Consider the following 14,885-nt stretch of genomic DNA (forward strand, 5'->3'; position numbering starts at 1 on the left):
CGGACCCCGTCCCCAGCCCGGCCCTGCCCCAGGGCGAAGGCGGCCAGGGGACTGTCCTGATCGATGGGGTGGTGGAAGGTGAGGGGCAGCACTAGGAACGGGCTGTCGGTGCCGCCGTCCAGCCGGAAGGTCACGTCGGCTTGGTGTAGCTGCACGGAGACGCCGTCCTGGGCCGGGCCGGCCCGCAGCAGCTTGCCCGACACCTGGCAGCCCAGCAACAAGCTGCGCCGCACATTGGCCACCCTCACCTGCAGCGCCAGGCAGCCGAGCCGCGGGGAGATCACGGCGTGCCGGCTGAAGCGCACCCCCTCCGCTCGCTTCTTGGGCCTGGCCACTTTGGCCAGGAAGGTGCCGGTGATGAACACCTCGAGCAGGGTGGTGAGGATCAGCTGTACCACCAGCAGCAGGATGGCGGCGGGACATTCCTCTGAGATGTAGCGGTAGCCGTAACCGATGGTGGTCTGAGACTCGAGCGAGAAGAGGAAGGCGGCGGTGAGCGTCCTCATGTTGGCCACGCACAGGGTGTGGTTGGCGGCCACCTGGGCTCCCACCAGGTCCCCATGCAACAGCGCCACTAGGTACCAGGCCAGGCCGAACATCAGCCAGGTGCCCGCGAAGCTGGTGCAGAACAGAGCCAGCTTGTAGCGCCACTTCAGGTCGACGAAGGTGGTCCACAGGTCCTTGAGGTAGAGGTAGCCCCAGCCGCTGACATGGACCAGCCGCACGTTGCTCCGGCCGTCTTTGCTCATCACCCGCCCCCGCGGGCGGCCCGGCTTCAGCAGCGGCTGGACGTCAATCGGTGGCGTTTGACTGGAGAAGACTTTGGCCGAGGACATGGTGGAGGCGACCTCCCGGCGACCGACCCACGACCAACACTGCAAAGAGGGGAGACGGAGTCAGAACTTGAGCACACGGTGTGGAGAGAGCGTCGTCCTGTGTCTGACTCGTGCCCTGGGAAGGTGTGATGGGCCAGTGTAGAGGAAACTACATATTACAGTGTAGCAGAAGGTAAAACGCGTTCAATAGTCACATTGCATCAGACAGACCCCTGTAACCAGCGTTCATGGAGTCCCCGTGGACACCGCCTGTTCCCTTACCATGGACGCGAGCATGGATATAGGCCCGGAAGAAGGCAGGCAGCCGACTCTGGTGTGACCATCGACTACCGCTGTCTGGACATAGAAACATAGAAAATCGGTGCAGGAGTAGGCCATTCAGCCCTTCGAGCCTGCACCGCCATTCAATATGATCATGGCTGATCATCCAACTCAGTATCCCGTACCTACCACCATGATCCCTTTAGCCACAAGGGCCACATCTAACTCCATCTTAAATATAGCTAATGAACTGGCCTCAACTACCTTGTGTGGCAGAGAATTCCAGAGATTCACCACTCTCTATGTGAAAAAGGTTTTTCTCATCTCAGTCCTAAAAGATTTCCCCCTTATCCTTAAACTGTGACCCCTTGTTCTGGACTTCCCCAACATCGGGAACAATCTTCCTGCATCTAGCCTGTCCAACCCCTTAAGAATTTTGTAAGTTTCTATAAGATCCCCCCTCAATCTTCTAAATTCTAACGAGTACAAGCCGAGTCTATCCAGTCTTTCTTCATATGAAAGTCCTGACATCCCAGGAATCAGTCTGGTGAACCTTCTCTGTACTCCCTCTATGGCAGGAATGCCTTTCTTCAGATTAGGAGACCAAAACTATACACAATACTCCAGGTGTGGTCTCACCAAGACCCTGTACAAATGCAGTAGAATCTCCCTGCTCCTATTCTCAAATCCTTTTGCTATGAATGCTAACATACCATTCGCTTTCTTCACTGCCTGCTGCACTTGCATGCCTACTTTCAACGACTGGTGTACCATGACACCCAGGTCACGTTGCATCTCCCCTTTTCCTTATCGGCCACCATTCAGATAATTGTCTACATTCCAGATTTTGCCACCAAAGTGGATAACCTCACATTTATCCACATTATACTGCATCTGCCATGCATTTGCCCACTCACCCAGCCTATCTAAGTCACCTTGCAGCCTCCTAGCATCCTCCTCACAGCTAACACTGTCCCCCAGCTTAGTGTCATCCGCAAACTTGGAGATGTTGCATTCAATTCCCTCATCCAAATCATTAATATATATTGTAAATAGCTGGGGTCCCAACACTGAGCCTTGCGGTACCCCACTAGTCACTGCCTGCCATTCAGAAAAGGACCCGTTTATTCCTACTCTTTGCTTCCTGTCTGCCAGCCAGTTCTCTATCCACATCAATACTGAACCCCCAATACCATGTGCTTTAAGTTTGTATACTAATCTCTTATGTGGGACCTTGTCGAAAGCCTTCTGAAAGTCCAGATATAACACATCCACTGGTTCTCCCTTATCCACTCTACTAGTTACATCCTTCTATAAGATTCGTTAGCTACTCAGAACTGCTGTAGCTTTGGGAGCAACAACAGCAGCAGGAGGCTAGCAAGAGATACGACTGATTGGCTCTAGCCCAAGTGGGAGGAGAGAAGTGAGTCAGTGCTGGGAAAACAGTTGAAAACTGAGGAATTTGGTTTGCAAATTGGTAAATCAGGCAATTTATCAGTCAATTTAAGCAAGACTGCTCTTAGTGAGCGGCAGTGAGTGAGCGGCCTTGCGAGGGAAGTGCCCTGTGAGCAAATTGTGAGTTTTTGGCTCGAGAGTCTTCGGAGAGGAGGCTGAGGAGAGGAGACTATGCAAAACACTGCAGAGGGAGAGATGAAAGAAGGAGATGTCAGGCAAGCTGATTCAGTGTGATGCTTGCAGTATGTGGGAGGTCAAGGACACCGCTGGTGCCTCTGGCTGCTACAAATGCGAAAAGTGCATCCAGGTGGAGCTCCTGAAGGGCCGTGTTGGGGAACTGGAGAAGCAAGTGGATGACCTCCGGTTCGTCCGAGAAACTGAGTCGTTCCTCGACAAGTCTTACAGTACGATTGTTACACCTAAGGTACTGGAAGAGAGAAGGTGGGAGACAGTGAGAACGGGAGGGAAGCATGGAATGCCAACATCCCCGGGTGTTGTACCTCTTGTGAACAGGTTCACCCACTTAGAAGCTGTCGGGACAGAAGAGGTGTTTACACTTGTCGGCGGACTGGCTTGTGATGCAAATAGGGCTGTTGAGCCAAAACCAAAAAGGCCTAAGGCAGGCAACGCCATTGTAGTAGGAGACTCCATTGTGAGAGGTACGGACAGGGGTTTCTGCGGCAACAGACGGGATGCGAGGATGGTGTGCTGCCTTCCTGGTGCCAGGATCCAGGATGTCACGGACAGAGTGCAGAAAATCCTCAATGGCGAAGGTGAACATCCGGAAGTGGTAGTGCATGTCGGCACAAACGATGTCGGAAAGAAGGGGATGAATATTCTGCAGCGTGACTTTAGAGAGCTCGGAAAAATGCTGAAAAGCAGGACCTCCAGGGTTGTTATCTCCGGTTTGCTTCCAGTTCCACGTGCTGGCGAGAGCAGGAACAGGGAGATACAGGACCTGAACGTGTGGCTGTGGAACTGGTGCACGGGGCAGGGATTTAGATTCTTAGATCACTGGGATCTGTTTTGGGGTAAGGGGGAACTGTACAAAAGGGACGGATTGCATCTTAACAGGTGTGGGACCAGCATTCTGGCAGGCAGGTTTGCCACTGCTACACGGGTGGTTTTAAACTGAATAAGGGGGGGTGGGGTGTCGAATGGGCTAGTGGAGGATGGAGTTAAAGGGAAAGGGTTTCTTAAATGTGTGAGCGTAGAGACAGAGGGGTGTAAAACGAGGGTAGAAGCAATAGGTAGCAAGGTGAAAAGTAAAAGTGGCAGGCCGGAAAATCCAGGGCAAAATCAAAAAGGGCCACTTTTCAACAAAATTGTATAAGGGGTAAGAGTGTTGTAAAACAAGCCTGAAGGCTTTGTGTCTCAATGCAAGGAGCATTCGTAATAAGGTGGATGAGTTGAATGTGCAGATAGCTATTAATGACTATGATATAGTTGGGATCACGGAGACATGGCTCCAGGGTGACCAAGGCTGGGAGCTGAACATCCAGGGATATTCAATATTCAGGAGGGATAGAGAGAAAGGAAAAGGAGGTGGGGTAGCGTTGCTGATTAGAGAGGAGATTAACGCAATGGAAAGGAAGGACATTAGTTTGCAGGATGTGGAATCGGTATGGGTAGAGCTGCGAAACACTAAGGGGCAGAAAACGCTGGTGGGTGTTGTGTACAGGCCACCTAACAGTAGTAGTGAAGTTGGAGATGGTATCAAACAGGAAATTAGAAATGCGTGCGACAAAGGCAAAACCGTTATAATGGGTGACTTCAATCTACATATAGATTGGGTGAATCAAATTGGCAGGGGTGCTGAGGAAGAGGATTTTTTGGAATGTATGCGGGATAGTTATCTAAATCAACATGTAGAGGAACCAACGAGAGAGCAGGCTATTTAGACTGGGTATTGAGTAATGAGGAAGGGTTAGTTAGCAGTCTTGTTGTACGTGCCCCCTTGGGCAAGAGTGACCATAATATGGTTGAGTTCTTCATTAGGATGGAGAGTGACAATGTTAATTCAGAAACAATGGTTCTGAACTTAAAGAAAGGTAACTTTGAGGGTATGAGACGTGAATTGGCCAAGATTGACTGGCAATTAATTCTAAAAGGGTTGACGGTGGATATGCAATGGAAGACATTTAAAGACTGCATGGATGAACTACAAAAATTGTTCATCCCAGTTTGGTAAATGAATAAATCAGGGAAGGTAGTGCATCCATGGATAACAAGGGAAATCAGGGATAGTATCAAAGCGAAGGATGATGCGTACAAATTAGCCAGAAAAAGCAGCATACTTGCCCAAGGGGACTGGGAGAAATTCAGAGACCAGCAGAGGAGGACAAAGGGCTTAATTAGGAAAGGAAAAATAGATTATGAAAGAAAACTGGCAGGGAACATAAAAACTGACTGCAAAAGTTTTTATAGATATGTGAAAAGAAAGAGATTAGTTAAAACAAATGTAGGTCCCTTGCAGTCAGAAACAGGTGAGTTGATCATGGGGAACAAGGATATGGCGGACCAATTGAATAACTATGGTTCCGTCTTCACTAAGGAAGACATAAATAATCTGCCGGAAATAGCAGGGGACCGCGGGTCAAAGGAGTTGGAGGAATTGAGTGAAATCCAGGTTAGCCGGGAAGTGGTGTTGGGTAAATTAAATGGATTAAAGGCCGATAAATCCCAGGGCCAGATAGGCTGCATCCCAGAGTACTTAAGGAAGTAGCTCCAGAAATAGTGGATGCATTAGTAATAATCTTTCAAAACTCTTTAGATTCTGGAGTAGTTCCTGAGGATTGGCGGGTAGCAAACGTAACCCCACTTTTTAAGAAGGGAGGGAGAGAGAAAACGGGGAATTACAGACCAGTTAGTCTAACATCGGTAGTGGGAAAACTGCTAGAGTCAGTTATTAAAGATGGGATAGCAGCACATTTGGAAAGTGGTGAAATCATTGGACAAAGTCAGCATGGATTTACAAAAGGTAAATCATGTCTGACGAATCTTATAGAATTTTTCGAGGATGTAACTAGTAGCGTGGATAGGGGAGAACCAGTGGTTGTGGTGTATCTGGACTTCCAGAAGGCTTCGACAAAGTCCCACATAAGAGATTAGTTTACAAATTTAAAGCACACGGCATTGGGGGTTCAGTATTGATGTGGATAGAGAACTGGCTGGCAAACAGGAAGCAAAGAGTAGGAGTAAACGGGTCCTTTTCACAATGGCAGGCAGTGACTAGTGGGGTACCGCAAGGCTCAGTGCTGGGACCCCAGCTATTTACAATATATTAATGATCTGGATGAGGGAATTGAAGGCAATATCTCCAAGTTTGCGGATGACACTAAGCTGGGGGGCAGTGTTAGCTGTGAGGAGGATGCTAGGAGACTGCAGGGTGACTTGGATAGGCTGGGTGAATGGGCAAATGTTTGGCAGATGCAGTATAATGTGGATAAATGTGAGGTTATCCATTTTGGTGGCAAAAACAGGAAACCAGACTATTATCTAAATGGTGGCAGACTAGGAAAAGGGGAGATGCAGCGAGACCTGGGTGTCATGGTACACCAGTCATTAAAAGTAGGCATGCAGGTGCAGCAGGCAGTGAAGAAAGCGAATGGTATGTTAGCATTCATAGCAAAAGGATTTGAGTATAGGAGCAGGGAGGTTCTACTGCAGTTGTACAGGGTCTTGGTGAGACCACACCTGGAGTATTGCGTACAGTTTTGGTCTCCAAATCTGAGGAAGGACATTATTGCCATAGAGGGAGTGCAGAGAAGGTTCACCAGACTGATTCCTGGGATGTCAGGACTGTCTTATGAAGAAAGACTGGATAGACTTGGTTATACTCTCTAGAATTAGGAGATTGAGAGGGGATCTTATAGAAACTTACAAAATTCTTAAGGGGTTGGACAGGCTAGATGCAGGAAGATTGCTCCCGATGTTGGGGAAGTCCAGGACAAGGGGTCACAGCTTAAGGATAAGGGGGAAATCCTTTAAAACCGAGATGAGAAGAACTTTTTTCACACAGAGAGTGGTGAATCTCTGGAACTCCCTGCCACAGAGGGTAGTCGAGGCCAGTTCATTGGCTATATTTAAGAGGGAGTTAGATGTGGCCCTTGTGGCTAAGGGGATCAGAGGGTATGGAGAGAAGGCAGGTACGGGATACTGAGTGGATGATCAGCCATGATCATATTGAAAGGCGGTGCAGGCTCGAAGGGCCGAATGGCCTACTCCTGCACCTAATTTCTATGTTTCTATGTTTCTATGATTTACCTTTCATAAATCCATGCTGACTTTGTCCAATGAATTCACCACTTTCCAAATGTGCTGCTATTCCATTTTTAATAACTGATTCTAGCAGTTTCCCCACCACCGATGTTAGACTAACGGGTCTGTAATTCCCCGTTTTCTCTCTCCCTCCCTTTTAAAAAAAGTGGGGTTACATTAGATACCCTCCAATCCTCAGGAACTACTCCAGAATCTAAAGAGTTTTGAAAAATTATCACTAATGCATCCACTATTTCTGGGGCTACTCCTTAAGTACTCTGGGATGCAGCCTATCTGGCCCTGGGGATTTATCGGTCTTTAATCCATTCAATTTACCTAACACCACTTCCCGGCTAACCTGGATTTCACTCAGTTCCTCCATCTCATTTGACCCCCGGTCTCCTGCTATTTCCGGCAGATTATTTATGTCTTCCTTAGTGAAGACAGAACCAAAGTAGTTATTCAATTGGTCTGCCATGTCCTTGTTCCCCATGATCAATTCACCTGTTTCTGACTGCAAGGGATCTACATTTGTTTTAACTAATCTTTTTCTCTTCACATATCTATAAAAACCTTTGCAGTCAGTTTTTATGTTCCCTGCCAGTTTTCTTTCATAATCTATTTTCCCTTTCCTAATTAAGCCCTTTGTCCTCCTCTGCTGGACTCTGAATTTCTCCCATTTCTCCCAGCTTCATCTTTTGTTTTGGTACTATCCCTGATTTCCCTTGTGATCCACGGATGCACTACCTTCCCTGATTTATTCTTTTGCCAAACTGGGATGAACAATTGTTGTTGGTCATCCATGCAGTCTTTAAATGCCTTCCATTGCATATCCACCGTCAACCCTTTAAGAATCAATTGCCAGTCTATCTTTGCCAATTCACGTCACATGCCCTCAAAGTCACATTTCTTTAAGTTCAGAACCCTTGTTTCTGAATTAACAATGTCGCTCTCCATCCTAATGAAGAACTCAACCATATTATGGTCACTCTTGCCCAAGGGGCCACGCACAACAAGACTGTTAACTAACCCTTCCTCATTACTCAATACCCAGTCTAGAATAGCCTGCTCTTTCGTTGGTTCCTCTACATGTTGGTTTAGAAAACTATTCCGCATACATTCCAAGAAATCCTCTTCCTCAGCACCCCTGCCAATTTGATTCACCTAATCTATATGTAGATTGAAGTCACCCATTATAACTGTTTTACCTTTGTTGCACGCATTTCTAATTTCCTGTTTGATGCCATCCCCAACTCCACTACTATTGTGTTAATCTCCTCTCTAACCAGCAACGCTACCCCACCTCCTTTTCCTTTCTGTCTATCCCTCCTGAATATTGAATATCCCTGGATGTTCAGCTCCCAGCCTTGGTCACCCTGGAGCCATGTCTCCGTGATCCCAACTATATCATAGTCAATAATAGCTATCTGCACATTCAACTCATCCACCTTATTACGAATGCTCCTTGCATTGAGACACAAAGCCTTCAGGCTTGTTTTTACAACACTCTTACCCCTTATACAATTATGTTGAAAAGTGGCCCTTTTTAATTTTTGCCCTGGATTTGTCTGCCTGCCACTTTTACTTTTCACCTTTTCACCTTGCTACCTATTGCTTCTACCCTCATTTTACACCCCTCTGTCTCTACGCTCACACATTTAAGAAACCCTTTCCCTTTAACTCCATCCTCGACTATCCCATTTGACACCCCACCCCCCTTATTCAGTTTAAAACCACCCGTGTAGCTGTGGCTACCTGCCTGCCAGAATGCTGGTTCCCCCACCTGTTAAGATGCAATCCGTCCCTTTTGTACAGTTCCCCCTTACTCCAAAACAGATCCCAGTGATCTAAGAATCTAAATCCCTGCCACGTGCACCAGTTCCTCAGCCACACATTCAGGTCCCGTATCTCCCTGTTCCTGCTCTCGCCAGCACGAGGAACTGGAAGCAAACCGGAGATAACTTTGGGGTCAATGCAAATTGTCTTAAAATGCGCTATATAAATAAAGTTTACTTACTTACTAACAACCCTGGAGGTCCTGCTTTTCAGCATTTTTACGAGCTCTCTAAAGTCACGCTGCAGATTATTCATCCCCTTCTTTCTGACATCGTTTGTGCCGACATGCACTACCACTTCCGGCTGCTCACCTTCGCCCTTGAGGATCCGCAAATGGCCATCTTGGCCAGGAGCAGACCAACAGGGTAGCCGGCCCTCCCGATAGACCCTTCCCACTACCTGCCTTGTGCCCAAATATCAGGATTGTGTGACGATAAATGCAACCAAAACATGAGGACCCGCCCCTTCATATTATGGGTACAGGAGCTGCACCCTCTCACACTCCATATACACGTGGAACACATCTCTTCCTCACCGCAGACGGCTAGTGACGACTTAAATATCTGTTACACACCACGCTCTGTGCAACACTCTCCACCCCAGGTCCCCGATGTAAAGGGGAAGGACTTACTTATAGAGAGGCCTCCATTGGGGACTGCTCCTGCGGTCAAGTTGTAACACTCACCGCCAGGACGTGTCAGGATGGGAGAGAGGGTGAGGAAGTGTAGAGTGTGTAGGAGCAACCTGCACAGTAAACGTCTCCGCATCACAGAAAGGCAGCTCATGTTGTGTAGGCCCGGTTCCCGGGAAAGATTCCGGGAGTGGGAGTAAGCTCGGTCGGAATCATTCCAAGCACACGCCTCTCCTGACACCCACCATGACAGGATGAGAACTGGCCACCCTTGAAGTTACACCACTCCCCTCCCCCTGGGGAGCAGCTTGCTGGCAGAAGGTGACCAGATTCCTAACTCTCAAGACATCACGGTAGAAGCTGGGCAGATCCCGCGTGGTGGATCGACCGATGCCCGCCACCGGGAGCAGGGAAACCCCCTCTAGGCAACGGCCTTGGCGGATAAAATATACGGCTGGAGGGTACCATCTAGGTGGGTGCTCTGCATACACGTACTCCTGCAGGGTCCTGAGACGGAGAGCCGCCACCTGGGTACACGCATACTGAGGACTGGCCGCCCTCCTCTAACGGGAGACTCAGGACTGCTGCGGAAACCCAGAGCTTCTTATCTCCCCAGAAGGAACTCACTGACCTCTTCTGTATCGTGGTAGCAACGGTAGAGGGCGGGACAAGAGTGGCCAGCCGGTACCACAACATGGAGGCCACCAGCTGGTTTATGACCAGCACTCTACCTTGAAAGGAAAGCAGTCCGATCAAGCCTGACCAGCGCTCCGTCTCCAGCTCCTGCCAGTTCACCAGCCAAGCATCCTCAGTGGGACTCAGGTAGACCCCCGGGTACAGGAGGTGAGTGGCGATCCATGCATAAGATGTCATCTCCTCCGGCAGGGAGTCCACATGCAACTGATCCACTTAAAGTCCAGAACACTTTCCACAGTTGATCCTGGCGGAGGATTCAGCCGAGAAAGCCTGCTGGCTCACGCATCCTCCGCAGGTCAACAGTGTCAGTGAACGTAAGGAGTACATCGTCAGCATGGGCCGAGAGAACCACCTCCAACCCCGGTCTCGGGAAAGCCAGGCCTGGCATCCGCCTCGTAGAAACAAAGAAACATAGAAAATAGGTTCAGGAGGAGGCCATTCAGCCCTTCGAACCAGCACCGCCATTCATTGTGATCATGGCTGATCATCCACAATCAATAACTTGTGCCTGCCTTCTCCCCATATCTCTTAGAAACATAGAAACATAGAAATTAGGTGCAGGAGTAGGCCATTCGGCCCTTCGAGCCTGCACCGCCATTCAATATGATCATGGCTGATCATCCAACTCAGTATCCCGTACCTGCCTTCTCTCCATACCCTCTGATCCCCTTAGCCACAAGGGCCACATCTAACTCCCTCTTAAATATAGCCATCTTGATTCCACTAGCCCCAAGATATCTATCTAACTCGCTTTTAAATTCATCCAGTGAATTGCCCTCTCTGGGTGAAAAGGTTTTTTACTCATCTCAGTTTTAAAGGGCCTCCTCTGTATACTTGGACTGAGGCCCCTGGTTCTGGACTCCCCCAACATTGGGAATTTTTTTCCTGCATCTAACTTGTCCAGTCCATTTATAATTTTACATGGTTCTATAAGATCCCCCCTCATCGTTCTAAATTCCAGTGAATACAAGTCCAGTCTTTCCAATCTTTCCTGATGTGACAGTCCCGCCACCGCAGGGATTAACCTTGTGAACCTACGCTGCACTCCCTCAAGAGCAAGGATGTCCTTCCTCAAATTAGGAGACCAAATTTGCACCCAATACTCCAGATGTGGTCTCACCAGGGCCCTGTACAACTGCAGAAGGACCTCTTTACACCTGTACTCAAATCCTCTTGTTATGAAGGCCATTAGCTTTCTTCACTGCCTACTGTACCTGCATGTTTACTTTCAGTGATTGGTGTACAAGGACCTCCGAAGAAGACACAGGAACGGCTACACACAGACTGAGCACAACTGACCAGGCATGGGACACCCCTGGCGTACCCCCATCCCAAAGTGAATGGATGCCAACAACAAACTATTTACCTTTTCGAGACACTTTGCTGCAGTGTGCTAATGCCAGACCCGGGCCACAAAATGCAGTCCAAATGCAAACGCCTGCACTGTCCTGAAAAGGTAGTATTAATCTACCCTGTCAAATGCCTTCTCCTGATCAAGGGACAGAAAAGCAACTGACTGACCAGCCCCCTGGGACAGATGAATCAGGTCCCTTACTAGGTGGATGTTATCTTGACTGGACCGGCCAGGATCTGAGTAGGACTGATCAGGGTGGATCAGTTGGGACAGCACGGAAGCGGGCGATTTGCCATAGGCCATGCAAAAACGTTATACACTGCTTAGGAGAGAGACTGGGTGCCAGTTCTTCAACAAGCGGAGATCGCCCTTCTTGGGCAGCAGGACAAAGACTGCCCTGCACCACCCCAGTCTCTCCGGTCGCCAGGCTCTCCCCCAGGCCCTTCGTGTAATCTCCCCCTAGGACATCCCAGAAGGTTCTAACAAACTCTACGGTCAGCCCATCTATCCCCAGGGACACCCTTCCTGAGCTGGTGCAGGGCACCAGTCAACTTCTCCAATGATAAGGGGTCATCAAGGAGTTTAGCCAGCTCTGTATCTACGGTTGGTAGACCCTCCCACAGGACCCGCTGGGCCTCTCCGCTAAAACCATCCACAGAGAACAGAGTCCCATAAAAGGACCGAACTGAAGCACTAATCTTCTCTGGATCCGTGACAGAGGAGACATCATCCACGAGCAGCTCGATGAGCAGCTTTCACTCTGTGTCTGACCCATTCTCTGTAAGTTTAAGATGTGAAGAGGAAGATTCAGTTTGTATACCAGGTTATCGTTTTGGAAACTGTTGGAGTGACTTTTCGGAGGAACACAGATCAGAGTCACGACAGACAGTCTGAAGAAGGGTCTCCACCCAAAACATCACCCATTCCTTCTCTCCAGAGATGCTGCCTGTCCCGATGAGATACTCCAGCATTTTGTGTCTATCCATGGCTGACAGTGTTGTACAACAAAATATCAAATATTCCATGGCTCTAGTCAGGGACAGACTGGCGTGCGTGAGACTGCAGGATGGTGTGTTCTCTCACAGGTTCACGTCATAGGAGTAGAATTAGGCCATTCAGCCCATTGAATCTATTCCGCCATTCAATCATGGCTGATCTCTGCCTCCTAATCCCATTTCCTGCCTTCCCCCCCCCATAACCCTTGATACCCGTTCTAATCAAGAATTTGTCTATCTCTGCCTTAAAAAAAATATCCACTGACTTGGCCTCCACTGCCCTTTGTGGCAATGAGTTCCACCGATGAACGACCCATGCTGCAAGGGTCAGGGAAGTCTCAGAGTGGGTATAGAACATTCTGAAAGGGACGACAAGTAGCCATATTGTGAGGAGTTGTGGTCCATATTCGTACCGTCTGCATAGGTAGCAACGGAGATGACGTCTTGGGAAGGGAACAGAGATATTTAAGTAGAAAAATTGAAAAGCAAGAACTTCCATTACCTCAGGATTACTGCCTGTGCCAGGGAATTATGAGTAGAGGAATAGGCAGATGGTCCAATTGAATCCATGACTTGAGGAGCTGATGCAGGTGAGGGCTTCATCAATTTGCATAATGGAGTCTCTTTGGTTTTTAGTTTTAGATTTGCAGCTTGAAATCAGGCCCTGCAGCCACCAAGTCGACACTGACCGATGATCACCCGCCCACACTAGTTGTGTGTTGTCCTATATTCTCATCCACTCACAGCAAATTAGGGGCAATTTTACAGAGACCAACTCACCTACAATGTTGCAGCAATTTGCTCCAACTGTGGAACACCTGGAGAAAATTCATGCGGTCACAGGGAGAATATGTAAATTCCACACCATCAGCATCGAACGTCAGGATCGGATCTAGGTCTCTGGAGTTCTGAAGCAGCAGCATTACCGGGGGTGATCTGTGCAGGACGGATGGGTCGCACCTGGACCAATATCCCAGCTGGGAGGTTTGTTGGGCGAAGGAGTTGTCTGTCACTCCATGTATCGGTGATTGGGTTTGTAGGGGTTCCCCTCCCCCTGTATTGTCACAAAACAGAGAAACTGTCTGAAAATCACTGAAAGAGGAGATCTTCGCTTGATCCTTATGAAAATCGAACCAGATATGCAACATTTAGTTTCTCAGCATCAGGCTCAAGGAGCTCATTAAATTAAAGGTAATTTCAATTAATTTTATTGTTTTATGCTAGGTATGTAACTTTACGGTATGTAGTTTACGGTTCATAGAAACATAGAAAATAGGTGCAGGAGGAGGCCATTTGGCCCTTCGAGCCAGCACCGCCATTCATTGTGATCATGGCTGATCGTCCCCTATCAATAACCCGGCCTGCCTTCTCCCCATATCCCTTGACTCCACTAGCCCCGAGAGCTCTATCTAACTTTATCTTAAATTCATATAGTGATTTGGCCTCCACTGTCCTCTGTGGCAGGGAATTCCATAAATTCACAACTCTCTGGGTGAAAATGTTTTTTCTCACCACAGTCTTAAATGACCTCCCCTTTATTCTAAGACTGTGGCCCCTGGTTCTGGACTCGCCCAACATTAGGAACATTTTCCCTGCATCTAGCATGTCCAGTCCTTTTATAATTTTATATGTTTTTATAAGATCATCCTTCTAAACTCCAGTGAATACAAGCCTAGTCTTTTCAATCTTTCCTCATATGACAGTCCCGCCATCCCAGGGATTAATCTCGTGAACCTACGCTGCACTGCCTCAATCACAAGGATGTCCTTCCTCAAATTAGGAGACCAGAACTGGACACAATACTCCAGATGTGGTCTCACCAGAGCCCTATACAACTGCAGAAGAACCTCTTTCTTCCTATACTGGAATACTCTTGTTATAAAGGCCAGCATTCCATTAGCTTTCTTCACTGCCTGCTGTACCTGCACGCCAACTTTCAGTGACCGGTGTACAAGGACACCCAGGTCTCGCTGTACCTCTGCCTTACCTAACCTAACCCCAATGAGATTAGGAACATTTTCCCTGCATCTAGCATGTCCAGTCCTTTTATAATTTTATATGTTTCTATAAGATCATCCTTCTAAACTCCAGTGAATACAAGCCTAGTCTTTTCAATCTTTCCTCATATGACAGTCCCGCCATCCCAGGGATTAATCTCGTGAACCTACGCTGCACTGCCTCAATCACAAGGATCTGCCCCCTTGTTTTTGCCGCCAAAGTGGATATCCTCACGTGGTACGGAAATGTTACCTTCACGAAAGTTACAAAAGTGCGTGCTAAGTATTAAAAGGTTGAAGAGCACTGCTGTAGACAGTAAGATAGACACAAAATGCTGGAGTAACTCAGTGGGACAGGCAACATCTCTGGAGAGAAGGAATGGGTGACGTTTTGGGTCGAGACCCTTCTTCTGATGTCAGGGGAGAGGGAGATACATAGATAAGGAAGTGTAAGTTGTGAAAATAGGACAAAGGGAATGAAGATCAAAGAAAATGTAGAATAGATCTGTTAGTTAGGAGAAGATAACAACAATAATGCAAATAGATAAAATGTGGCCGGAGACG

At 48.2% G+C, this 14,885-nt stretch overlaps 1 protein-coding gene across 1 annotated transcript in view; it reads right to left on the reverse strand.

The window, feature by feature from the left end:
* The window catches only part of LOC116986682 (ATP-sensitive inward rectifier potassium channel 10-like), a 51,688-nt gene that overhangs the window by 377 nt on the left and 36,426 nt on the right, over window positions 1-14,885 (reverse strand). Inside the window, exon 2 of the mRNA XM_033042250.1 lies at window positions 1-875. This exon is cut by the window's left edge and continues 377 nt beyond it. Within this exon, the coding sequence (XP_032898141.1) occupies window positions 1-836 (836 nt within the window). The 5' untranslated portion in view covers window positions 837-875. The remainder of the gene's footprint in view (window positions 876-14,885) is intronic.

Source organism: Amblyraja radiata, chromosome 24 (assembly GCF_010909765.2).
Source record: "Amblyraja radiata isolate CabotCenter1 chromosome 24, sAmbRad1.1.pri, whole genome shotgun sequence".
Taxonomy (NCBI): Eukaryota; Metazoa; Chordata; class Chondrichthyes; order Rajiformes; family Rajidae; genus Amblyraja; species Amblyraja radiata.